We start from the raw sequence: 24,704 nt of genomic DNA, 5'->3' as shown, positions 1-24,704 counted from the left end.
AATGGCTCACTTCAGGGCTCACCCCCCCTTCAAAAGACTATGCTGGCTGACACTGGACTGACATGTCAACATGTTTTCGATTCTTTGGCGAATGAGATAACATATTTACGAAACATGCTTTGTGGAGCAGATTGTCCGTTTATGGCTACTGTAGAAACAACTTGGTGAATTCCATAAGTGGGGACCTGCAGGATAAGTAGATAGAAATAATAAGGTAGTAAATAACCATAACGCTTCATTATTAAAGGTCTTTATAAACCTCGGAACACAAAGTTATGTATATTATACTGCATTTCTGACAATATAAACTCCAAAAAACAGACATTAGACCTTTAAAAGGGCCTGTAATATGTTGGTGAAATACAGTTTGTGATGTTTATCTTGTACTAAAATATGCTTTTTAGATGTACTCGATTCGAAGTCTGCCTACAATGTTGTATCGAGAATGTGCCGAGGAGGATGGGATAGAGGACATGACACAACTCGAGTAAGTGTTCTTTAGATATGTAAATGATAGTTTGTTGTGTACAATGAAAAAAAAATACTTAATTTAGCCACAAATATTCACGCTGCATAACATCATCTTATACAGTATCTCCCAATACGTCTTACACTAAAATATGATTATGTTTTAAAGAAATTGTATTTTCATAAAAAATCTCTCTAGAGAGCTGCATGAAGGTGCTGTGTTATTGAATTTGAAGAAAAGGTTTGAGCACAATCTGATATACGTAAGTAGATTTTGAAGTCCAGGAATAATGCTGATGCCTGTATTCTGAAAACATTCTTATATAAAATTAAGGGTTTCTTTTCTGTATTTTTCTTACACTGCTCTTCTTTTGGCTTTCATACATTTCAAACTTGAAAACAGATTATGAAAAGTACTTTGTCCTTATTTTTAGACTTATATTGGAAGTATCCTAGTGTCTGTTAACCCTTACAAGATGTTCAACATCTACGGAACAGACATGGTTCTGCAACACAAAGGGCATGCGCTAGGAGAGAATCCACCGTAAGCATTCGTTCATTCCATTATTCATTAATTCTTTCATTTATTAATTTAAAAAGGATTCACTTTTTCTACATTTTTCCAGACATCTATTTGCTATTGCGAACGCCTCTTACACCAAAATGATGGATGCCAAAGAAAACCAGTGCATTATTATCAGGTAAGTTCAAATGAAATTATTCAGGAGAACATCCACACACATAAGGTAAATTCTATAAGCAAACATGTAACTTAAATCGACCAAAATGACAACTAAAAAGGCAGAACTTAAACATGAGAGATATGTCTGGTCACCTTAAGTAGTCATTGAAGAAGTTAGAGCCATCAGTGTCAGTTCTACTTTACACAGCTGGTGATCTGGAAAACTTTAAACCTATCTCTGACGAAGATAGCTGTAAGGAAAGACTACTGATGTCCAGGCCGTGATTGCATCAGCAGATCATGTCTCTGTGAAATGCACCCATGGGTGTTCAAAGGCAGTCACACTCAAGCATTCGATTTCACTTCTGTCTGATGATCAAACACCTAGCTCATTACTCAAGTGCAAGCAAAACGCAAGGAGTCGCTTCTTCGCATGCCAAGTCGCATTCGGTGCCTATTAAGGATGCAATTAAGGAGTTCAACCGTGTGGTCTAAATGTGCTCTTTGTCTTTCAGTGGGGAGAGTGGGTCTGGTAAAACAGAGACCACAAAGCTGGTTCTCCGCTACTTAGCTGCAATACATCACAAACAGCACATCACACAGCAGGTATGAGTTCAACATGAAGTCTCGGCCAAACTTCTGCTTTAGGAACTGTTTATGCATATTTTGTAATTTGTCTTTTACCTGTCCTTTGCTTCATATGCTATCACACAGATTGAGGTATTGGTATTTTGTGTCTTTTGCAATACATCTATGTGTGTGTTTCTGCTCTCTCTTATATCTCTGTCATCATTTAATCGCCCTCATGTCATTGAAAACCTACATACAGTATAGTGACTCATTTTTTCTGTGGATCACAAAATTAAATATTTTGAGAAATGTCTCTGTGGTTGGAGACCAGTGTTGTTTGGCTCCCCACATTCTTCAAAATATTTTCTTTTGTGTTCTGCAGAAGATAATCATGCCAGTTCGGAAAGACATGAGGGAGAGTAAATAAAGGCAATTTTTGGGTGAACTATCCCTTTAAACAGACATGTTTTTTCCACTGTTTGAAAAGTGTAGTTTACAATTCCCAGCCAATAATTGCCATATTCTTCCGACCGTTGTTTTCGTTCTTTTCATTCACAGATTCTAGAAGCCACTCCACTTTTAGAGTCATTTGGAAATGCCAAAACTGTGCGGAATGATAACTCAAGTCGATTTGGGAAATACATGGAAATATTCATGGAAGAGTAAGTAAATTTATAATCGTATACCTTTACTGTGATATTGATACACTCAGCAAGAGGAAGCACTTCATTGGAGTGCTCTTACAACTGTAAGAGGATAACAGGTCAACATCCTGCTTAAAATGACTGTTGGTACATGCATGGGTTAAGTTGCAAATTACATATTAATGCATGTCTGATTTTCCTGCTCCAAACAGAGGTGTAATCAGTGGTGCCATAACCTCACAGTATCTACTTGAAAAGTCCAGGATTGTGTTTCAGGTATTCTTTATAATTCAGATGTTTAGAGTAGCCTATAGGGTTTCTTAATCTAATTTCGATATTTTTCTCTATCAGGCCAAAGATGAAAGAAACTATCACATTTTTTATGAGATGCTGGCAGGTCTTCCTTCGCAACAAAAGCAGTCTTTTTACCTTCAAGAGGCAGAGACGTACTATTACCTCAATCAGGTGAGGCTGTGCTTTAATAAACGATTGTAACAAAAATGGCTCATTTATCTTACTTATGCAAAGTTTTGTTGGCGGTTAGGGTGGGGACTGTGAGATTGCTGGCAAAAGTGATGGAGAGGACTTCCGCAGGCTCCTCAGCGCCATGGAAATACTTCACTTCAGTGCCGAAGACCAGAACAGTATCTTCAGGGTCCTGTCTTCCATCCTCCACATTGGAAATGTCTTCTTTGAGAGATATGAGGTACAAGCTCAACAAAATCACACTTCACACAGCTTCCATTTGCTTTATTATAAAACAATGCTCTGTTTCAGTGGTTTGATGAATTAAGTTACACTTGCGTCTGTGTCTTGATAGACTGAATCTCAGGAAATGGCATCAGTTGTGAGTGCTCAGGAGATCAGAGTGGTGGCTGAACTTCTGCAAATCTCCCCAGAGGGCCTACAAAAGTCCATCACTTTCAAAGTAACGGTAAGAAAGTCTTGCGTGATAATACACAAAAGTCATTTTTAGATATTAGGTTTTTAGGTTTCGGGCCACTGTGTACTGTTTATTGTTGGTTTTACATGAACTGACACTGTTTGCAAAGTCTGCACTCGAGAATAACAACAATAGAGGTGACTCACCTCTCAACCTCACATGAACTGCTGGCGGGCCTCACGCCAAGGCCCCATGCTAAGTGTCGGCACACTGTTATATGGGGGTTTATCAATATATCATTTTTGATCTTGTCCTGTATGAAATATGACTAAAATGCCACCTGCTCGGTTTACTTTTTTAAATGCAGACACACAAGGAAAGCAGCAAATGGTGCGTAAAAGCTCCAAAACACTCAGGTAGAATAACATAGCAAGTTTAAAATGGCAGGGCAGCAAGCCATATTACCATGGGAACCGTGTAACGCAGTCAGGGAAAACCCTGAGCAGGAACAAACAGCAAGAGCCCTGATGCCATATCAGCCTCGCCACACAGCCACTGTTTCAGTCCCGTGGTGTGCACCAGATATCATCAAACCCTCTGCAGGGGTGCCACCAAGAGGTCTTATGCAGTACTACCCTGATTTCAAAATATTAAAATGAGGCCTGTTGGAGCAATGACGATGTCTTAAAAACAGTTTGACTATGAAAACACTCAAGTATTATAAGAGTATTACTGTACAAGTATTATACCAGAACACATAAGAGAGACATGACCCATAAAGCTTAAAAGGGATGTATGTAATTTCTGTAGTTACCAGCAAAAGAATAACAATATCTGCCATTAGTCAGCAAACAGATCCCACTGGACGTCTTAAGGGTCAATTTTTAGAAATTGATATTTTTTCATCATCTGAAAGCTAAAGAATTAAGCTTTCTATTGATATATGGTTTATTAGCAAAGGAGAATATCAGACGGAACAACTTCTGTTTACAAAGCTGGAATCTGAGGGTGCAAAAAACGCAAAATATTGAGAAAATCGCCTTTGAAGTTGTTAATCTGAGGCACTGTAGGTGGCCGTCCACTCACAAAAATATATTTTTTATACATATACGGTAGGAAATGTATAAAATATCTTCATGGAACGTGATCTTTACTTAATATCCTAATGATTTTTGGCATAAAAGAAAAATCTGAAATTTTGACCCATACGCTGTATTTTTGTCGATTACTAAAAATGTTCCCTTGCTACTTAAGACTGGTTTTGTTGTCTAGGGTGACATATATGACAAAAGAAAAAAATATTAGACATCAGAAGAACATTACCAAACAGAAAGCAGAATGTGATATGACAGCAGCCACAGTCAAAATAAGGGATTTGTGGACAATGTGTCCTGGTATCTATTAATTAAAAGACACATGTGACTATCAGCACAGGTACAGTCAGCAACTTGCATCCAAATAAGCTCCTTTTTTAATCTAATTAATTACTCATACGAGTATCTCTCAAGTGTCTGTCAAAGCATATAGTGAGATTATTCAAATGACTGTTCCTATTCAAACCTGAGACTTGTTTCCATGCCAACAAAAGGTAAAGTCTTTCAGCTCACTGTTATATTCCAACATTCTGTGACTTCAAGTACAGCTTGAGAAAAGAAAAACGCATCCAGCGTCTAATGAACGAGATTTCCTTCACAAACTCCCTGTTTTCTCCTTTCCACATATTTTCCATCTGACGCATCAAGGGCTGAATCCCCAGCTGTCTCTAGTATTCCATTTCTTCTGGTGGAGATCGTCAACTTGCCGTATTCAGTTTCAGCATCTTTCCTCACATCAGTTCCTGGTGTTTCAGATGTTTCATCGAAAACCCTTGCAACCCTCGACATCTTTGTTTCGGTTTGCCCAAAACACATCCAGTGTTCATCAATGTTCACAGTCCTATTGCCAAGTTGTGCTTTAGGCTGCTACTCATGACGGCTAGTGTGACACCTGAGTAAAGCCTTCAATGTAATTTAGTTCATTCTTCTTATTACTGCAATCAAGTCCTCCGTTTGTAACAGGAGAAGCCTATACTCAAAGTCATTCCCCCTCAGTTCAATTGAATTGGACAGTGATCTTGTGGTTCTACAGGGCTGGGCTTTATCTGATGAAGCCATTAAGCTCCTGCTTTCAGACACTGACACCAGAATTATATACCGCTGAGATACAGATATATTCAAGTAAGGTGAATGAAAAACATGTTTTGCCTCCATGCGATTATGTAACAAAAGATTTTTTTATTTAAAAGACCTTGAATTTATCATTTGAGAATGAGATTAGTGTTGTGTGGCCATAGATACAGTATGCTGGTTGTGTTTCGGGGGTACATGTCAACTTCACCTGCTTACTGATGGTATCTTAGTAACATTATTCTGTGTGTTGTTATAGGAAACCATGAGAGAGAAGATCTACACCCCCCTGACTGTAGAGAATGCAATTGATGCTAGGTGAGGACCAGAGAGCCTTGAATAAAACCATGGTGCATTGCTGTGTACTCACACTTAAGATTTATACTATGTGGGAATATAAAAACGAAACTGACATGGTATAGTTTGTCAGCTTGGTAAAGTGTTAGGCATATGCAGATCATGGTATTATGACTAAACTACAATTTTCAATTAAAGGGATACTTCACCCAAAAATTAAAATTCTGTCATCATTAATTTACCTTTGAGTTGTTCCAAATCTGTATACATTTCTAGGTCATTTTTGGGCGAAGTATCCCTTTAAGAGGACATTTTTTTATTTTGTGTATGTTGTGATGTGTTGTGCCTTGATGTACATAAAGTTCCTGAACCAAAATCACGTGAGCAACAACGATATACCATGGCAACTAATGATTTTAATAATATGAATAAGTGCTTCATGTTTTATCACTCCTCAATGGATGTGTTAATTTTAACACATTGTTTGTGTTATTATGGTGACATATATTCCGGGTTGCCAGGTGTGTGGGTTTTGCAATGAATGTGTAATTTTTGCAATGGTTTGTTTTCATTCTATGGATATAAGTTTATGATTTCTACTATACAGTGATTTTTGAGATGAAATTGTGTTGAATGGGTTACAGTGACTGTAAAATGTATATTAGGTATGGGAGTGACATAATATGGGTTTTGTTTATTTGGGCTGGGGTCATGTAATGGGCAAGTGTTGAAAGGCCATTGGGCTATTTTTGTTTCACATATCTGGCAACCCTGCATACAAGGAACGCTAAGAGCATTTTTAAAGCTATGATAGGCAATATTTTTATATTCAGATACATTTTTGTTATACTGGTTAACATTTTCTTTCACATAGTGAGATAGCTATCAATGTGTGAAATGGTCAATGTTTACTCTATTGCAGCCTCAGCCCAGGCTGTGAGTTATGTTTTTTGAACGAGGCTGGCTCTGGTTTACGTACACCTTTGAAATAGCCTTAGATTTACATTTAAATGAAATTAGTCTAGATACAATAACAGACATTTCAAGACGGTTCAAAATCCATCTGGGTGATATGGACGAAAGTACACATTGGATGAGTGGATCTCCTGTGAAATATTGATGTTAACTGAATGCTGTGTACCTTGCAATCATCCAGTTTAAAGAAAATTTGCCCTCTCAATCATAACAGAGATGCAGTTGCCAAGATCCTGTATTCCCTTCTGTTCAGCTGGCTAATAGACAGAATAAATAAGCAGGTTTATCCTCAGAATGACGCACTGTCTATCTCCATCCTTGATATCTATGGATTTGAGGTACAGTGAAGATGCTTGCAGATACATTACATTGTATCGCTTTTGCATTTGATTTAATCCCATTTTGTGTTTTGTAGGATCTTACCTTCAACAGCTTTGAACAGCTTTGCATAAATTATGCAAATGAGTACCTTCAGTTCTTTTTCAACAGGGTCATTTTCAAGGAAGAACAAGTAAGCTGTTGAGTAATCCTTTAAGTATTGTAGATTTCCTATTTCTAAATTATTTCCTTTAAATATATCCAAGGATGAGTATAACAGGGAGCAGATCATCTGGGAAGAGGTGCCTTTCTCTGACAACCAGGCATGCATTGACCTCATTGCTGCAAAGCCTCACGGGATACTCAAAATACTTGATGATCAGAGCTGTTTTCCACAGGTATCATTTTTTTACTGTTCATTTATGTTTTGGTAGTGTTCGCTTATTTATCATTTGTAGTTTTTATCCTTCCTAATTAATGAAGGTTAATTGAATTCCTCCAGGCCACAGACCATACCTTCCTTCAGAAATGCCACTATCACCATGGCAACAATCCTCTGTATTTCAAGCCAAAGATGCCTCTTCCAGAATTTACCATTAAGCATTATGCAGGGAAGGTTTCCTATCAGGTACTCCCACAAATCTTTAATTTATTTCCCAATATAATTATTCTTTGAAATGCTATCACATTTTTTGATTGAAATTTTCATTTCATCGTCTTTGACAGGTTCATAAATTTCTAGATAAGAATTATGATCAGGTTCGGCAGGATGTTCTTGACCTTTTCATCCAGAGCAAAAACAAGGTAAGACTTATACGATTTAGCTCGTTAGCTTTAGGACTTAATTGACAATAACAAACTGATGCTTGTTCCCTCAAGATGGTTGCACATCTGTTCATGAGCTACGGTGAGGTCCTCAAGCAGCAGAGGTCTAATCCTGGGAAAAACAGCACGGTTACACGACGACATCAAGCTTCAACCGTGGCAGCCAAGTTTCAAATTTCACTTATGGAGCTTGTTGAGAAGATGGAGAGGTAACTCAACATGAATCACTCCAACTCTACTAGCAGCATATTGCACTGGCAATGTCAACGCCATGGGTTTTAAGACCCATGGTGCACACACACTGATAAAAATGTGACGCAGTGTGAAGTGTATTTCAAATGCGATTGTTTTTTACTAACAGAGCCAACCCATATTTTGTGCGATGCATAAAGCCAAACCAAAACAAGGTAAGAAACAGCAGTCACCGAGTTTATGGGTGTTAAAATGTTAACAATGTCTTGGCTGGAATTGAAGTCGTCTGAGAGTGTGTGTAAACCTCCAGGAGCCTGCTGCGTTTGACATGGAGCTAGTGAGTACCCAGCTTTGCTATTCTGGGATTTTGGAAACCATTCGAATCAGGAGAGAAGGCTATCCAATAAGAATTCCCTTTGATGTCTTCCTTTTCAGGTAAAAACTAAGTCTTACTCAAAGTCATTAACACTGGGCTTTTAAGGTTCTTTGAAATCATTAGCTATTAACTGTGTGTTCATATATTACAAACAAATTTAGATATAAGTCACTGTTGGGCCTCAAACAGCCTCCTCCTGCCAATGGTGAAAACTGTGTCATCATGTTGGGCAAGCTTTGCCCTTTGAAGCCTGGAGCATTTCAAGTGGGTCTCACCAAGGTAAGTGGGATTAGACTCAAAGGGACAGTTTTACATTTTTGGGTGAACTGACTCTTTGAATCCCTCTCTTGAATCTCTTTTTTGTTAGTTGTTCATGAAAGAGGATGTATATTTCCTGTTGGAGAGTAAGAGGGACAGAGTCAGGCATGTAGCTGCGTTGACTCTGCAGCGTTACACAAGGATGTTCTTCGTGAGAAAACGCTACACGGACTTCCGCATGAAGATCATACGGTTGCAGGCTCATTGCAGAGGCTTTCTTGCAAGGTACAGACCATTCATTTTCTGTCTAAATAACCGCTAGGACCTTTTTATATTCAGAATAATATTCATATTCATACATGATCTTTACAGGAAACGGTATATGAAAATGAGAGCTAGTTTGGTGAAATTACGCTCTCTGGTCCATATGTACGTTGACCGCAAGCGGTACATTAAGGTAAGAACAATATATATTTTTATGTAGTGATCAGGCAGAGTTGTATTCCCATGTATAACTGTGTCTTCTTCTAATTTGATTGTAGCTGAGATATGAGGCCAGGAGGAAGGCAGAAGAGGAGCAGCGGAGAATAGAATTGGTTATTATGGCTTTCTGTCTCTAAGTGAACCATGTTTAAGTGAACATTGTTTTCTCAACAATGATTTCACCAAAAACTGAAATTTTAATGCATTTTAGCTGTTCATAAACACACAGTCATTTCTAAATGCTAAACTACAAATACATCTTCTGTTTCTTCACAAAATGACATCGCCGACAACTGGTGTGTTTGTTGATACAAGATAATGCAAGATTTTTTGCATTTTATGCAGATCATTGTGAATGGGGATTTTTGTGACAGTATTGTTGTCTTTACAAGAAACATATTTCTTCTCACGTTTTTAGTACAAGTATCCTTAGTGACTGTTAAACTTTTATTCAAGGATGTAACCACATTAGGAGTGTCGAACACCAAGGGAACTCAGTGTCAACATTTTCAAGTCACTTTCACAAAACTTCAAAGCGGCCCTGCAACAATGTGTCATGCATTCTGACTTCTTTACAATGTTAAACGTGCTGACTTCGAACATGTAAAACTCTTTCGTAACAATTTTTTCTTAGTCCTGTGTTGGAGAATTCTCCCGTAAAAAGCATCCAGGGAGCATAAGCAGACGTCAATTTCACTTGTGTGCAGGAGAGATCGAGCTGTATCTAGCTTTTACAAATGTGACAAACTAAATACTCTTCGAAAATACGAAGTATGGAATATTACTCTCTAGGTACTCAAGATTAATATGAGATAGGCAGAAAACGCGTGTATAAGGCCCGCTTTAAAGGTCCCCAGAAGATTTTCTTCTATATGAACATACAACATTTAGCGGGTCTAATGTGTTACAGTGAAAACATGGTAAACCGGAATAAAGTCATGAATGACAAATAATCTTGTCATTGGTCTGAAAAGAGCCAAAAAAATATATCACTATTTTATTTTTTATTAAACCCTAAATTACTTACAGTATAGTCTTTCTTTGCAGGAGCTGTCAAGACGAGAAGTGGTCAACGTCACTCATCTTGTCATTCCAGCTGAACTCGGAGCATTGCTGCAGGCAGCTGCGGGTACTGCAAAAACAGTTCATGTTTAAAATACCGCAAAATATCTGCAGACTGACTGCCTAACCTCTTACGTCTTGGTTTTAAAGGCGGTAGAGAGCTTCATTCTGACTGCCTGGCTCTGGTTAAAGCTCCGACTGTACAGGTTGAGTCCCAGCTCACGCTGCCTCTTGACATCAACAACAACACTGTCTCTAAACTTGTCCAGATTTACTTCAAAGTAAGTCATCCATTGCCCTAAAATATTTCACAATCGGTTTTCAGTCAGGACTAGCATACTCTATGCTGCAATTGTTTGAAGTATATATTTATAATTATAATAATATTGAATTGTATTTAATTTTGTGTAGGAGCCAAAGTTTGGAATGTTAACGGCACCCTTGAAGGCACCACTAACCAACATTGAGGATGATCTTACACACGAGGCTCTAGACATGTTTGTCATGGTACAGTTTATTACTGCATTGTTTTCTTTTGCCTTCCCCTTTATTATACACACAACAAGCATTGTGTTATATTCTTTCCCTTGTAGATCTTGAGGTTTATGGGTGACCCACATCTGAATGGAGCCCAGGAGAATTTGTTTGGAAACTACATAATCCAGAAGGGACTCACCAACCCTGGTTTGCGGGATGAAATTTTGTGTCAAATTGCCAATCAGGTTTGGAGAAACCCCAATCCGGACAATTCAGAGAGGGGATGGCTGCTGCTGCTAGCCTGTCTGAGTGCATTTGCACCGTCCGCTAAAATGGAGAAATACCTTTTGAAGTGAGTAACTTCCTGGTATTCATGTCTGGGAGGTAATAAACTATATGCATCGATTGATTTTGGCTTTTGTATGCCTTAGGTTTGTCTCAGATCATGCATATAATGGATACAAAGCTGTCGGCCAGCACAAGCTAGTACAGGCTATGCAGAAGTCGCTGTATGGTCCAGAAACAGCCAGGACATACCCACTGTCACTGCTGGAATGGACAGCCAATAGGAAGAAAGCTAACATGGTTTTGCAAGTGCACTGTTTTGATGGTGTGTCAGAGTTTCACATGCACTGTATGAGATATCGGATGATACCTGATCTTTGGTGCTAAACAGAATAAATGTGTGTGTTCGCTCACACACGCCTGTCTAACCACAGCTGTTATACGTCATGTTGAATTGACAGGTACATCTTTCTTGTGCCCTGTGCACTCATGGACGAGCGGAGAGGAGTTGGCTGCAGATGTTCTACAGCACAGGTACACAACCAAGACACCTATAATTTAGCTTTTTAAAGCTGATCTGTGGACGCACCAGTTTCCATAAAACACTTTCCTTATTATGTTCTTTTTTCAACCATTTTTCATCCTTCATGTTTTTACCTAAAATTCCTCCCAGTTTTAACAGATGTAGATGCTTAAATGCTTCCATCTATTATTCTTTACAGAAAACTCATTAACATGCTGTTTTCCATGTCATTAGTACATCTCTTTCTTTCGGGCATGTTAGGATATGTATAGTGTATAATGAGTCCTTCATTATCTCTTCCATCTGTAATTTGGCTGAAATGAATAGCTCCATTAATTGACTCCACAGGGGTGTGACGGAGGCTTGGAGGGGCTGCTCTGTTATCATGAAGGAACACGGACAGTGGGCGGAGCTTGCAGGACACGATTATGTCATGGACTTGATTGCAGACATGGAGCTGATGAGAAATTTTCCAAAGCAGAAGTCTTACTTCATCATCTCAGCTGAGAGCCCCAACAGGACCAGGCCCAATGCTGGACTGTGAGTGTCTCTAGATAATACTTTACTGCAATACAGTATATGTTAGGTACAGCAGTTAATACATTTCTTTCATTGAAACAATATAAGGTTGAGTAAACAAAGTCTTTTTTTTGAGGTACACAAAAGGTTACACAAAGGTAACCTTTGCAAGTGTGCCTAGTGTCCGGGCATGACTTTTTTTTCAGTTTAATGTATAATATTTTTTTATAATATCAACTTTTTGTTATCTTCCACAGGGCTCTGTTTGGAAGTGGATTCGATTCAGATGATGACAGCTCATTTCTGCTCCCCCAGCCTATGCCGAACTCCAACCTCCCAGATTCAGATGGATATTGCAGCCACGGTCAGCTGTTTTTGTTAGCTTTTGAAAGGGTACTCGCTGTACTCCATGTAGATGGCAACACCATTTAAATTGTTCTGTACACTGTCACTTTAAGCTACTTAACATTCTATATTTCTATAGTTGTGCATATATTGTACGTTGAAATAGTCTGGTTATTGAATTAATAAATGAATTCAATTCTACCTATTACCTGTGGCCGACCAATAGAATCAGACTTCAGCGAGGCTCCAAATCAGAAAGGCATGGATAAATATCTTGACAGCCTGTTTGATCCAGTGTTATCTGATGTTAATGGGGTAAGTCTTTCTTCTTCTCTTTAACTCAGCCGTTTTAAACAACCTTAAACTTTATTTATGTTACCTAGACATTTAATATACCTATTTACAACTCTGCGGGCAAGCAGCTTAAAAAAATGTATACCTGAAGAAAACAATTGGTCATTGGATCCTCAGAATGTAAGTGATTGAGTGTATCAGATGTGCTCGGTTGGCACCAGATCACCTACATTGAAGGTGATTGAGTTACCAGTTTACCGTATTTCTCACAACATTGAATCCCACCAATTTTTTTTGCCATTAGCTTTATTGTTTAGTGCACATGCTGTGTTTTTTTAAAGAAATAAATGGCATAAAGGTGCCACACTATTTATTATTATTACAGTATTATAAAAATATGCCACACACATTCATTATAAAAGTATTTGCTAAATATATTACATTACATTAAAAAAGACGATTGGTTCATAAATAGATCGTTTCTGATTACATCATATACTGTAAATAATAAACAAGGGTGTTGTAGCCTGTCCCAGTCTCTTTGCTCACAGTAAATGTGCCATGCTCCTATTACAGGGTGTAAGGTACTCCCCTGGGGAGATTGATTTCTCTTATGACTGAGCTGGGAAGGGTCCAGCTCAGGATGAGAGCCCGTTTTGCTTTGCCTTGTCTGCCATGCAGGATACGGAGAAGTCATCCAGCATGTCTAGCCGAATGAAGGGAGCTGGTGGGATTGGAGGAGAGGACGATGACCTGGAGAAGCCCCTCACCAACAGACCGTATCCCCCAGGACTGCAGCCTGGTGGTGAGCTCTGCATCCATTCTCATTTTGCACTCTGCTTGCCACCTATCAATTATTCACAGCTACCCTGGGGTCAATTGGTACCTAAAAGCTATTAAATGCAAGCTAAACATTTGAACATGCAAATCATTTTAATGCTGTGCATGACAAATGATCAAATGGGTGTTAAGAGCGATTTGGTGCTTTGGTGATTTATGTAACTGTGGCTTTTGGGGGTTGGTATTCTGTTGTATATGCAAAGAAGTTGTGTTTTAAGCGTTTGAGTCACAATGTCTTGCAGCACTTTCTGTAAATGACCGACATGAGCTGCATTTCAATCTCAGCAATATCGTTCATTTCTATTCAGGGTTCTCACAGACATTGACTTCTGGTAATCAAATTGTGTTTTCTGAATATGATACCGTCTTGGAAGTAAATATAGTCTTCAAGAGTTTTTTATAGCGACACTATATATAAAAGTGTGGGAACCCTGTTTGATAAATATAGGAGACTGCTGATTGGGCTTCACGTGACCTAAAATGCAACTAACTTGCATGAAATCATTCGATAAAGCTTTGACATAGAGGTCATCGCTTACCATATTTACTGTTCTCAGCGGTGCCAGTTCTACCTGTTATGGGAGGAACAATGATGCCACCCATACCTATGCCAGCTTTGGCCTCTGTGCCACGTGCACCTGCCCCCACCTCCGTGCCTTTGGTTCCCCCAATGCCTTCAATGCCAGCTATGCCAGCTTTCCCTGCTATGCCGCCTTTGCCAGCTTATCCTAATGTCCCACCGATGCATGATATGTCAGGTATGGATGCTGTGTGGTTCACATGGGCGCTTGGCACATCAACTGTTTCTGTGGGGTGATTGATTCAGGCATTCTGATCTGCTTATCCATCATTACATGCACTTTCTGGTTTGAGTTTTTTATGTGGTTTTGAAAATCTTTAAAGGCGTAGATCCAGCTGTCTTAGCACAGCAGCAGCAAGCCATCATCAACCAGCAAGCCATCATACTGGTGAGTACTAGAGGAATGCTTCTTTTGTCATGCACCACACTCTACGGTTGACTACCGATGTTAGAGAACAAAACTTAGATCTTTAAATTGAATGTGTTGGAGTGCTCAGCCCATCTAATGTACGACAGGCTCAGCAGATGACAATGCAAGCCATGGCCCTCCAGCAGCAGATGTATAATTCAGTGCACCACACACCCAGTGAGCCCATGCCAGCTCCACGTTCTAGCCAATCTAGTCCAGTGAGTATCACAGCATTGACAAGATCTCATTAAATATCAATACACAAGAGCATTGATTCTATTAAAAGATTATAGACAAATCAAATCTATATAAAAACAAATAACAGAACAGTTTTTAAAGAGCATTGGTCATGATTTCCAATAATCACATGTGTCTTATTTTAAAAAAAGACTAAGCAGGAAACCGGATATTCTTCATATAAACCAGCCTCCCCAACACAGAAATCTTCACCACGGCAGCACAGTATGTCCTTATATCAGGCCGTTTATTATCATTTCTAATTATTTAATAAAAGTGACTCATCAGTATCGATATATTTCCAAAGCCCTGACTAGGAGGGAATCACCAACAGAAGTTGTGAGATCCACCGTCTCAAACTCAGAACATTTACAACCAAGTCATAACATCAAAGACATCATCAAACAGTATCAGGCCAACCCTGTAAAACCAGTAGAGCCTCCAAAGTAAGACCTTTTTGATTGAAAAACGATATGTTTATCTTGAAATTCATGTGCAAAATTTACTGGGTTTGATCGGTTTTGTAACACAGAAGGGACGCTAAAGTGTTTCTGAAGAAACCTAACCCTCATGATGAGGCGATGATGATCCTTAAGGACCAGATGAGTGATCCACCTGCACAGGTAGACTAATCGTGTTAGCTGATGTATCAAAATATTTATTCAAGTATCCTATAAGTGTGCTTATTTAAAAAAATAAAAATTTAAGAAAGTATTCTTTTAGCGTACTTTTTACGCACTTAGAAATATATTTAAATAACAGGTATACTTGACTTTTACTGACAGAATAAACATTTAATGACCCTACTTAATCTTTTTATTGAGATTCACTTAAAACAGATAATTAAGTATTCAAAGTATACTTGAGTTTTTGGTTAAATTGTTTCACATAGTTTTATGTACTGTTGTATAAACATAGATTTTCAACTTTATATTATTACACTATAATATTATTAGTAAAATACATGAATCACTTTAATAAAACGTACAGATATACTTACAGTATAAAAATAAACTAAACTATAGTGAATACTTCAAACTGAACTTTCAAAAGATGTGCTAGGAATATTAAACTAGCAAACCATCAGGGGTAACAAATATTCACTATTGACTACACATTTGTTCCTTAACAAACTCTAAATTTACTGCTATTTAATACATTGTGAGGTTGTTGTTGTACGTTTAGGTTTAGGTTTGATGTAGGATTAGGGGCTTTAGAATATGGACATCGAGAATAATGCATGAATATGCCCTTTATATCTAATAATCAACCAGCTGATAGTCAACTTGTTAATACTGAGAATTGTTCCCCCATTATAAAGTGTTACCTCACACTTAAAGTGTGTGCATCAAAAAATATACTTTTATAAATTGTGAACTAATACATATTACAGGTATACCACTAGAACATAGTGGCCCTATTTCGCAGACAGGGTTTATTTTAAACCCGGATTAAACCTTCGTGAAATAAGGATATTTAAACTACTTTTATAAAAATGCCTTTCTAAAAAACTTTTGTTGTGCATCTTGAGACAAAACAATGGCGCTGACATACTTTAAGATGCTTTAAAGTGAGTTATTTTCAGTTAAGACTGCTTAAACATTAATTTTAGTCTGGGGTTAGCCTTAAACCTTGTCTAGTTGAAAACGACAAGTATACTTTCTAGTCACTACACACAGTACACATAAAAAGTCACAATGGAATAATTCCTATTTTGTCCTGAAAAATTGCAGCGTTTATTGTAAATAGCTTATCAGTGTGGGTCATACACTTTTTAAAAGTACATAATTCTAATAATAATCATAATAATCTCAAATGATGTACGTTAGACGGTTTGAGCGGAGCATCTGATAACTCCTTCCCTTCAACTGTCAGTCTGGTATCAGGTCCATTTCAATATGCAAAAGCTGTTTTTATACATCTAATTAATTCGCAGTGAAAACGCAAGCCACGCCCACTTTTTACCAAAATACTATAAAATTACAATAAATACAAAATACAATAAATATTACATTTTTTATGTTCTGTGTCTGACACAACCAGAGAAAGAAGGTCTATGCTCCAGTCTCTTCCTCATCATCTGCAAAAGAATTTGACTATGATGGTGGACCACTGAAACCAGCAAAGAGCATCAAGACAAAGAGATCGCCTCCTGTACCAGCTGTCAGTCAGAGATTCCCGGCCCCAACTCCTGGTAAACTTAGATAATGTCTATGATTTGAGATACTGGGTTTGTTATATTGCTTCAGTTTATTATGATCTCAATAGAGCATAATTTATTGGCACATCTGTAGCACTTTATTGTGTTTATTACAGTATCCAGAGAGCTGCCGGTTGAAGAGGAGAATGTTCAGACTCAACTGCACAAGAGGAGCAGTGAGGAACACTACACTTACACTAATGTACCCTGGAAAATCTACCTCAGGAAAGAGGTTTGTGTGTGTCACAATGGGTCGATGAGACTGAACTTTTTATCTAAATCTTTACAGTGATAATGAAACATTAAAGTGGTGTCATGTATTTTAGGTTTTTTATCCGAAAGACAGCTTCAATCACCCACTGGTTCTAGACCTCTTGTTTAAGCAGGTTTGTGTTTTGTTCTCTTTAATTTATTATGTACAGTATTTGTTTCAAAATATATGAATGTTTTTTTACAATTGTAATTACGAATTAACTTTTGTGTCAGATTGTTCATGACACATTCTCTGAGGCTTGCATTCGCATCACAACAGAAGAGAGGCAGACTATGAAATCCCTCTTTGGTATGTATTAATTCTCGTGTATTAAAACGGACATCACTTAAATATTACTTTGCTAACATTTTTATATTTTAAATGCAGATTAAATCAGCCTAAGAAGGTTTGCTGGTTTTATCTGATTTAAGCTGCTCTACCTGGGAGCCTGGTTTAAGTTTTTCTTGATAAGGATGCTCCCATTGTGTCTCATTACTTTATAACAGCTGAACACAACATCGACATCAATGCCACTATCCAAGATGAGAATGTTAAGAAGAAGACTGTGGTTGCTGCACGAGACAACTGGGAGATCTACTTTTCACGCCTCTTCCCAGCATCTGTAAGATCATCCCAATTGATAAAACCTGCTCAGACCAGCATGAATTTCCATATCGGCTAATGCTGGTTTGGTATTTGTTTAATTCTGTTGTTCTTTATTTACTTTATTTAGGCCTTAATGTATTTCCAGGGAACCCCCAATGCACATTTACAACAATAATCTGTTCCCTGCCATGAATATATATATTTCTGATTCTTCAATTTGTTGATAGAGTTATCAAAATGTATCTTTAATTAAACCAAAATTTAGGAATGGTTTGTTAACAAGCACAGTAAGAGAGGGATAGAGCGAGCAAGACTTTTAGTAGATCGAGATCATTAGTTTACTCCCTTATCATAGCATTCGAAGTGTATAAAATAAATCTTGAAGCAGGTGATTCGGTGCCCCCTAACAGTTAAGCTGGTGCTTAGCTAGTGGACCATCAAAACTTAAAGGTGCAATGTGGAGATTTTGGCCGCATCTAGTGCTGAGGTTGTGAACTGCAACCAACCACTCACTCCATCCCCCCTCCCTTTCAAAGCACTACAGCAACTGACCCAGCACAAAGATGTAGTCACATCTTCGCTTCTTTGCCGACGGAGACATGTTTGTGACCGGCTTAAAATGTTACTTCATAATAATTCAGACCTTCTGTCTGTCATTTCTTGAACAGGGCAGTGTTGGCACAGGCGTCCAAGTGCTGTCTGTGTCTCACAGGGGGATCAAGCTTTTAAAAATGGTCAGGAGCAGCGCAGTAGCCCCAGATTACTTCAGAGTTCTTCGACCTTATAGGTATCATTAAACTAAAACAATTCATTTAAATACTAGCAATGTATGCATCATGTCACGAATGTGTGAACGTCATTGATCTTCTACAGCTACACAGATATCTTGTTCGTCACCATTCCCTCCAAGAACATGCTGGAGTTCAACCTTACCAACGAGAAACTGATTCTATTTTCCGCAAAAGCTCCTCAGGTCAAAACCATGATCGACTACTTCATCACGGAGTTGAAAAAGGTGAGCTTTCTCACCCGGTGACTCATGGCACAGATTATTGTTCGTGGTGATCTGGAGTAATTGTGCTCTCTCCTATTGTAGGACTCAGACTATGTAGTTGCTGTGCGTAATTACGTTACAGATGACAGAACCCTGCTTAGTTTTCACAAGGGAGACATCATACGTCTGCAAAAAATGGAAGGGCTGGATGCAGGTGAGATTGTTCCCAAAGACCTTTGTGGACCCTTAACATGCTTAGAAAAGAACATTCATAATCAGAGTTTGCGTGTGAAATTTCAAACATGAAGGGGAGAATGCTGCTTTTTGAGGTCAAAGGACGTAACCTTTGGACCACATGGCTCTTTCACAGGCCAGAGTTATGGTTGCATAGTGAAAAAGAAGGTGATCCTCCTGGAGGAATTGAAAAGAGACACACCTGATTTTGGTGGGTCGGTGTGCGAACGCCTGCATGGAGTGCTGTTTGGATTCTTGTTGTACTGATGAATTTTAATGGACTGTTTACAAAAAGGATTTTTTTTATCTCATATTATGTATCCTTAGTTGCATGGGTTGAGACTTCTTTGCGTTTCCTAAGCTTGATGGTTGCAGTGATATGCTCTGTCACACCACACACACTTAAAAAAACATGAATCCTTGTTGGTGCAAAGGCTGGAAGTTTGGAGCCATTCATGGGAGATCTGGGGTCTTTCCTGTGGAGTTTGTGCAGCCTGTGGCTGCTCCTGACTTCATTAACATTCCTGTGGACAAGAAAGAAGAACCTAAGAACAAGCAGAGTCGTGTGGCCGCCTCGGCTGCCATTGCTGTGGCTGTGGGATCTGCTGCTGCTGCTCATGAACTGGACCGCTTCATTGAGGTCAAAGTTCTTCACATGAATAAAGTCTGAATGCTGATTTAAACTTGGAACTAAGACATGTTGTGTTGCTGCATCTGACCTCCAGGTGGCGTCTCCTGTCAGTGAGTACGCAGAATCCTTCACAGAAGGTGCTGAATTGGACATTGATGAAAGAATCTTAAAGGACGGCCAGTACAGCATGGTGGAGTTTGCCAAGAAATATTTTAGAGGGGCCCATGGAATAGACGGGTCAGTTGATTACATCATAGATAAAACTGTATATGAAAGGAATTGCTGGTTTAATATCTGTTTTCTTTGTATATTGCTAAGCTATGATTGTGTTTGTTCTGCAGTGATTCATACAAGAAAAAGTCAAAGAAAGGAAAGGAATCCAGGGACCCGGCAGAAATGGTGAAATTCTCCAAGGTGCGAAACGCAATATCATTTTTGAACATGTCACGTAAAATTAAAGACCATGAAGCAAAATCTCTTAATAATATCCTATATTTAATGAATATTCTGTTTTGGTTGTGTAGTCTCCTATTCAAGAATCCCTGATCGAGTTCACGGATGCAAACTTGAACAAAGTAGCTGCTGAGATCTTTATTGGTAAGCGAAAACTTCTCTGCATCATCATTATCATTCTTGGTTTTCTGTTTTTTGCCATCTTCCAAATTGTAATACAAATTGTAAATTGTAATATTTCCCCTGTAATGAATCTTTTTTTTTAGCTATAATGAAGTTCATGGGGGACTACCCGATGAAAGGCCAGTTGGAGCAAGATGTTGTTGCTACAATACTAAGGGTATATAACTCAAAATCATTTTTATCATTTGACATGAATGCACACAAGACTAAAGTACAATTAAAGCTGCAAACTGTAACTTTTTTGCGTCAAAATGTTTAAAAATAAAATATGTATAAAAATTCATTGTCTATATGTTACTTAAATTCACAAATGTAAGTGTATAATTATGATTCTGTTATCGGGCTGGAATTTGCAGTAAATATTTGATATAATTTCACCAGTTTACCCACAAAAGAAATTCTGTCCTCATTCACTCACCCTCAAGTTGTTCCAAATCGGTATACATTTCTTTGGTCTGATGACAACAGAGAACTCTATTTGGAAGAATGCTTGAAACTAAACAGTTCTTAGCAACCCTTAACTACCATAGTAAGAAAAATGTATACATTTCTTTGTTCTGTTGAACACGACAGAAGACATTTTGTAGAATGTAGAGATGCATACAGTTCATTGGGTACTTCCTATACTGTGATAGTCAATGATGGCCAAGAGCTGTTTGGTTACAAGCCTTCTTCTAAATATCCTTCTTTGTGTTCACAAATACATTTATACTGTGGTCGATGGCGAGTAAAAGATGACAGAGTTTTTTTGGGGGGTGAACTGTCCCTTTAATGCCTTTAATACCCCATTCTGACGTTCCTAATCTCTGTTACAGTTGAGTGGTGAGTTTGGGCTAATGAGAGACGAAGCTTACAGCCAAATCCTCAAGCAGATTACTGGGAACACCAGCTCCAAAACGTATGAGTGAGGAAACCCCATCAGAACCTTTTTCATGTTCCATGGATAAGGTCACAGATGAGTTTTACTCTGTTTCACAGGGAGAGCTGTCAGAAGGGTTGGAGGTTGCTGTACATCTTCACAACATACTACAAATGTTCAGAAGTGCTCAAACCATACCTGCTTAAATACCTTCAAGATGTCTGTGCTAGCCAAGGGGTTCACTATCAAGGTACATCCAGTAGATGTTGCAACTACATGTTACAGCTTTTTAACGATAAAGTATTGATTAATAGTCATGAAAGAGGCTGTTTATGTGTATTTTAATGTTGGAAGGAATTGCTAAGGCTTGTGAGCAGAATCTAAGGAAGACTTTCCAGTATGGGGGACGTGTCGAGTACCCTAATGGCATGGAGCTAAAAGCTATACTGGTTAGCGCCACATAACCTGCTTTGAATGTCATTCTGAGAATTTTCCACAGTATTTTATTCAACTAAACACAATTTGTTGATTTCAAGGCTGGACGGAGCTCCAAGCGCCAGCTGTTTCTTCTTCCTGGTGGAATTGAACGACATCTGAAAATTAAAACTTGCTCAGTACGACGTTTTTGCCTTTCCTCTCATCAATCACGTATTTCAGTGCATCATAATGGTTTAGGCTAATCCAATTTGGTTACTTTACTATATAGGTGGCTTTGGATGCTATTGAAGAACTGTGCTATGAGATGAGTCTGCATAAACTCGAGGCCTTGGACGAGTATGCTATATTTGTGGTCACAAACAGAGGTGAGTTGAAAAATGTTGACATTGGCTGTTAACATAAGCGAAGACTCTACAGTTCTAAGGAAAATTTTATTTTCCAAAATACTTTTTAAGTAATACACTAATAGGAGGCTGTGTTTTCCTCCAGGTCAAAATGTCCGCCCACTAAACAAAAGGGAGTACATTTTAGATATTGCTACAGAGTCGGAAAATGTTGATAGCAACTATGGTCTGTGGTTTCGAAGAGTAATCTGGACACAACCACTGAAGTTTGACAATGAGATTGGAGTGACTGTGCATTACAATCAGGTTATTCATTTCTCTCGACATTATTTCTACATGTTTTATACTGTCGTATAATTCAAAGGTCATAGGAGTTTGTTCTTTTTCTTTTGTTTGCGGTCTAAAAAAGTAAAAATAATTTAAAAAAGCAGCGTACAGATTTGGTACAACACAATTATGTATTTTTGGTGAACTGTTTCTTTGGGCTACTATAATGTAATCTTCATTTACATATTGCAGGTTTCCCCTGACTATTTAAAAGGTCTTCTCAATGTTATTCCTCACGGTAAAGCCAGTGAGCAGCAGCTTCAACAAGCTTCAAAACTGGCAGCTCTGCAACATCGTGCCAAGGACTCCATCTACCTCCCCACACTGTAATGCCCCAAAGTCTTAAATGCTTTGTGTGTACATCACAGCTGAAATGTAACGATATACATCACTAACCTTCTCTTGCACACTGTAATCAGCCACGAGGTTCAGGAATATATTCCCTCCCAGCTCTATGGGTTTATGCGGGCCCAGCAGTGGCTGAACATGGTGACCCAGCATATGCAGCAGGTGCAGCCCCTCAGTCCTCATCAGGCCAGAGCTCAATTTCTGGGTGAGGACTTGACTTAAAAGCACAGATGACGTTGAGAAATACTGCTAGGTATTCACAAAGTTATGCTTTTGTCTGTTTCTCAGGGCTTGTCAGTGCTTTCCCAATGTTTGGCTCGTCATTCTTCTACATTCAGAGCAGCAGCAACAGCGCTATCGACACGCCGTGCATACTGGCTGTCAATCAAAACGGCCTGAACTTTCTGAGCAAAGCCACTCATGTACGTTTAACCCCTTGTTTTCTTTATCTTTATAGACTTCACATAGGCAGCAACTCAACACATACTGTTTATTTTTTTTAACACTGACTGCATACATAAATATGTATCACATATGTGACCCTGGATGACAAAACCAGTCTTTTGGGTCAATATTTCGAATTGAGATTCTAACATCATCCAAAAGTTGAATAAACAAACACAATCTATTGATGTATGGGTTGTTAGGATAGGACAATCCCTGGCGGAGATAAAACCGTTTAAAACTCAGGTATCTGAGGGTGCTAAAAAATCTAAATATTGAGAAAATTCCCTTTGAAGTTGTTAATCGGAGGCACTGTCGCAGGGCATCCACTCACAAAAATAAAGTTTTGATATACTTACGGAAGGAAATTTACAAAATATCTTCATGGACCATGATCCTTACTTAATATCCTAATAATATTTGGCATAAAAGAAAAATCGATTATTTTGTATTTTGTATCCATTTTTGCTTCTTACTAAAATTTTTCCTGTGCTACTTAAGACTGGTTTTGTGATCCAGGGTCACATATGTGTTTTGCATGTATATTTAGATTCCGTATGCAATGTTTAGACTTAACAGCTGTTTCGATGTCCCTCAGGAGGCAATGGTGAAGTTCCCACTGAAGGAGGTGCAGTCCACCCGTACACAGAGACCCACAGCTGGCTCCAGTTACCCATATGTGGAGATAATGCTGGGTGACCTAATGTCTCAACGCATTACACAGTTACAGCTGGACCAGGTACGAGCTCAAGTGCATTCGTTTAAACATCATGACATAATCTAATCGGGTCATATCTGATCAAATGACCTTTAAAGGTGTCTTGTTAGTCTGACTGTGTTATTGTCAATATGAGTGACAGAGCTGATGTGGGCGGGGCTAATTTCTGTGCGATTGCTTTTACAGAGTCTTGAACTGTGCCGTGTCATCGCCATGCATATGGAGAATCTGCTTTCAGTACGGGAAAAGAGGCTAACCTTGCCTCCCAGTGAAATTACTCTGCTTTAGATCCTTCTTACAGATGTTATTTATTACAGATTTTATTGCAATAATTGTAATTGGACATAATTAAACCCTTCACATCAAAACACGCCTAACATTTTTAATATTCCACATTTGTCTGATTGGGATTTCAAAGGCAAATTCCAGGATAAGCTTTCCATTTATACGCATTTTTTTGGGTTCAACATATGGCGCCATAATTTAAAACAGCATCATTACTACCTCTAGTTTTGACATGTCCAGCAAAAGTTTATTTTTATAAAAGTTTTTTTCAGCCACTGGTTTTGAATTTCTTTACTCATGCTGAAATTTTGATATGCACTACATGATGCGTTATTTAATGTTTAAACATTGTATACATTTGTGTCATTGTGAAATAGTGTATATGCAATGAAAATGTAACTTATCATGTAATAAGTCTTTATTTTAAATAAAAAAATCACAATTCTACATTCAAAATCTTTAAGAAATGTTTTATTAAATCAGCTTTTTGGATGTAATGCAGCATTTTATTTAAAACACTTTATTTTAATCTTGTGCACAAGAGGTCAGTGAGAGTTGCATTGAAATTCAGACAATGTGCAAAATCTGAGGCTCAGGCATCCTACAACACTTAAACTAAAGGAGTTATTTGGTATTTTCAATTTAGTATGTGTATATATATATATATATATATATATATA

General features: G+C 38.2%; 1 protein-coding gene across 1 annotated transcript; it reads left to right on the top strand.

The window, feature by feature from the left end:
• The first annotated feature begins 404 nt into the window (after positions 1-404).
• On the top strand, positions 405-24,255 carry myo15aa (myosin XVAa). Its single transcript, XM_056752667.1, has 64 exons — positions 405-487; positions 668-731; positions 903-1,012; positions 1,095-1,169; positions 1,666-1,756; positions 2,279-2,382; positions 2,577-2,640; positions 2,716-2,829; positions 2,909-3,070; positions 3,185-3,298; positions 5,672-5,730; positions 6,899-7,022; positions 7,100-7,195; positions 7,269-7,400; positions 7,505-7,630; positions 7,729-7,806; positions 7,882-8,036; positions 8,189-8,234; positions 8,330-8,454; positions 8,557-8,674; positions 8,763-8,938; positions 9,026-9,110; positions 9,196-9,249; positions 10,184-10,265; positions 10,349-10,479; positions 10,610-10,705; positions 10,792-11,027; positions 11,107-11,285; positions 11,422-11,494; positions 11,832-12,023; positions 12,260-12,366; positions 12,574-12,662; positions 13,323-13,446; positions 14,039-14,239; positions 14,385-14,449; positions 14,578-14,688; positions 14,860-14,932; positions 15,015-15,153; positions 15,240-15,330; positions 16,751-16,901; positions 17,024-17,139; positions 17,234-17,293; positions 17,394-17,469; positions 17,667-17,782; positions 18,435-18,553; positions 18,640-18,781; positions 18,863-18,974; positions 19,131-19,205; positions 19,429-19,634; positions 19,720-19,862; positions 19,967-20,039; positions 20,150-20,222; positions 20,345-20,418; positions 21,077-21,159; positions 21,240-21,370; positions 21,475-21,569; positions 21,657-21,734; positions 21,827-21,923; positions 22,048-22,208; positions 22,422-22,555; positions 22,649-22,782; positions 22,866-22,999; positions 23,620-23,760; positions 23,926-24,255. Exons 1-64 carry the CDS (start codon positions 405-407, stop codon positions 24,025-24,027), a joined length of 7,170 nt encoding a protein of 2,389 aa, XP_056608645.1. The 3' UTR covers positions 24,028-24,255.
• Positions 24,256-24,704: the final 449 nt, after the last annotated feature.

The sequence above is a fragment of the Triplophysa dalaica genome, chromosome 7 (assembly GCF_015846415.1).
Source record: "Triplophysa dalaica isolate WHDGS20190420 chromosome 7, ASM1584641v1, whole genome shotgun sequence".
Classification (NCBI taxonomy): Eukaryota; Metazoa; Chordata; class Actinopteri; order Cypriniformes; family Nemacheilidae; genus Triplophysa; species Triplophysa dalaica.
This window is presented reverse-complemented; position numbering and strand designations above follow the sequence as displayed.

What these genes read in the sequence shown, in the direction of transcription:
- myo15aa (XM_056752667.1), top strand. Translation starts at nt 405, where the DNA reads ATGTACTCGATTCGAAGTCTGCCTACAATGTTGTATCGAGAATGTGCC. An exon ending in ATGGAGAAATACCTTTTGAA is followed by an intron (nt 11,028 to 11,106) that starts GTGAGTAACTTC and finishes TGTATGCCTTAG; the next exon opens with GTTTGTCTCAGATCATGCAT. An exon ending in TCATCACGGAGTTGAAAAAG is followed by an intron (nt 18,782 to 18,862) that starts GTGAGCTTTCTC and finishes CTCCTATTGTAG; the next exon opens with GACTCAGACTATGTAGTTGC.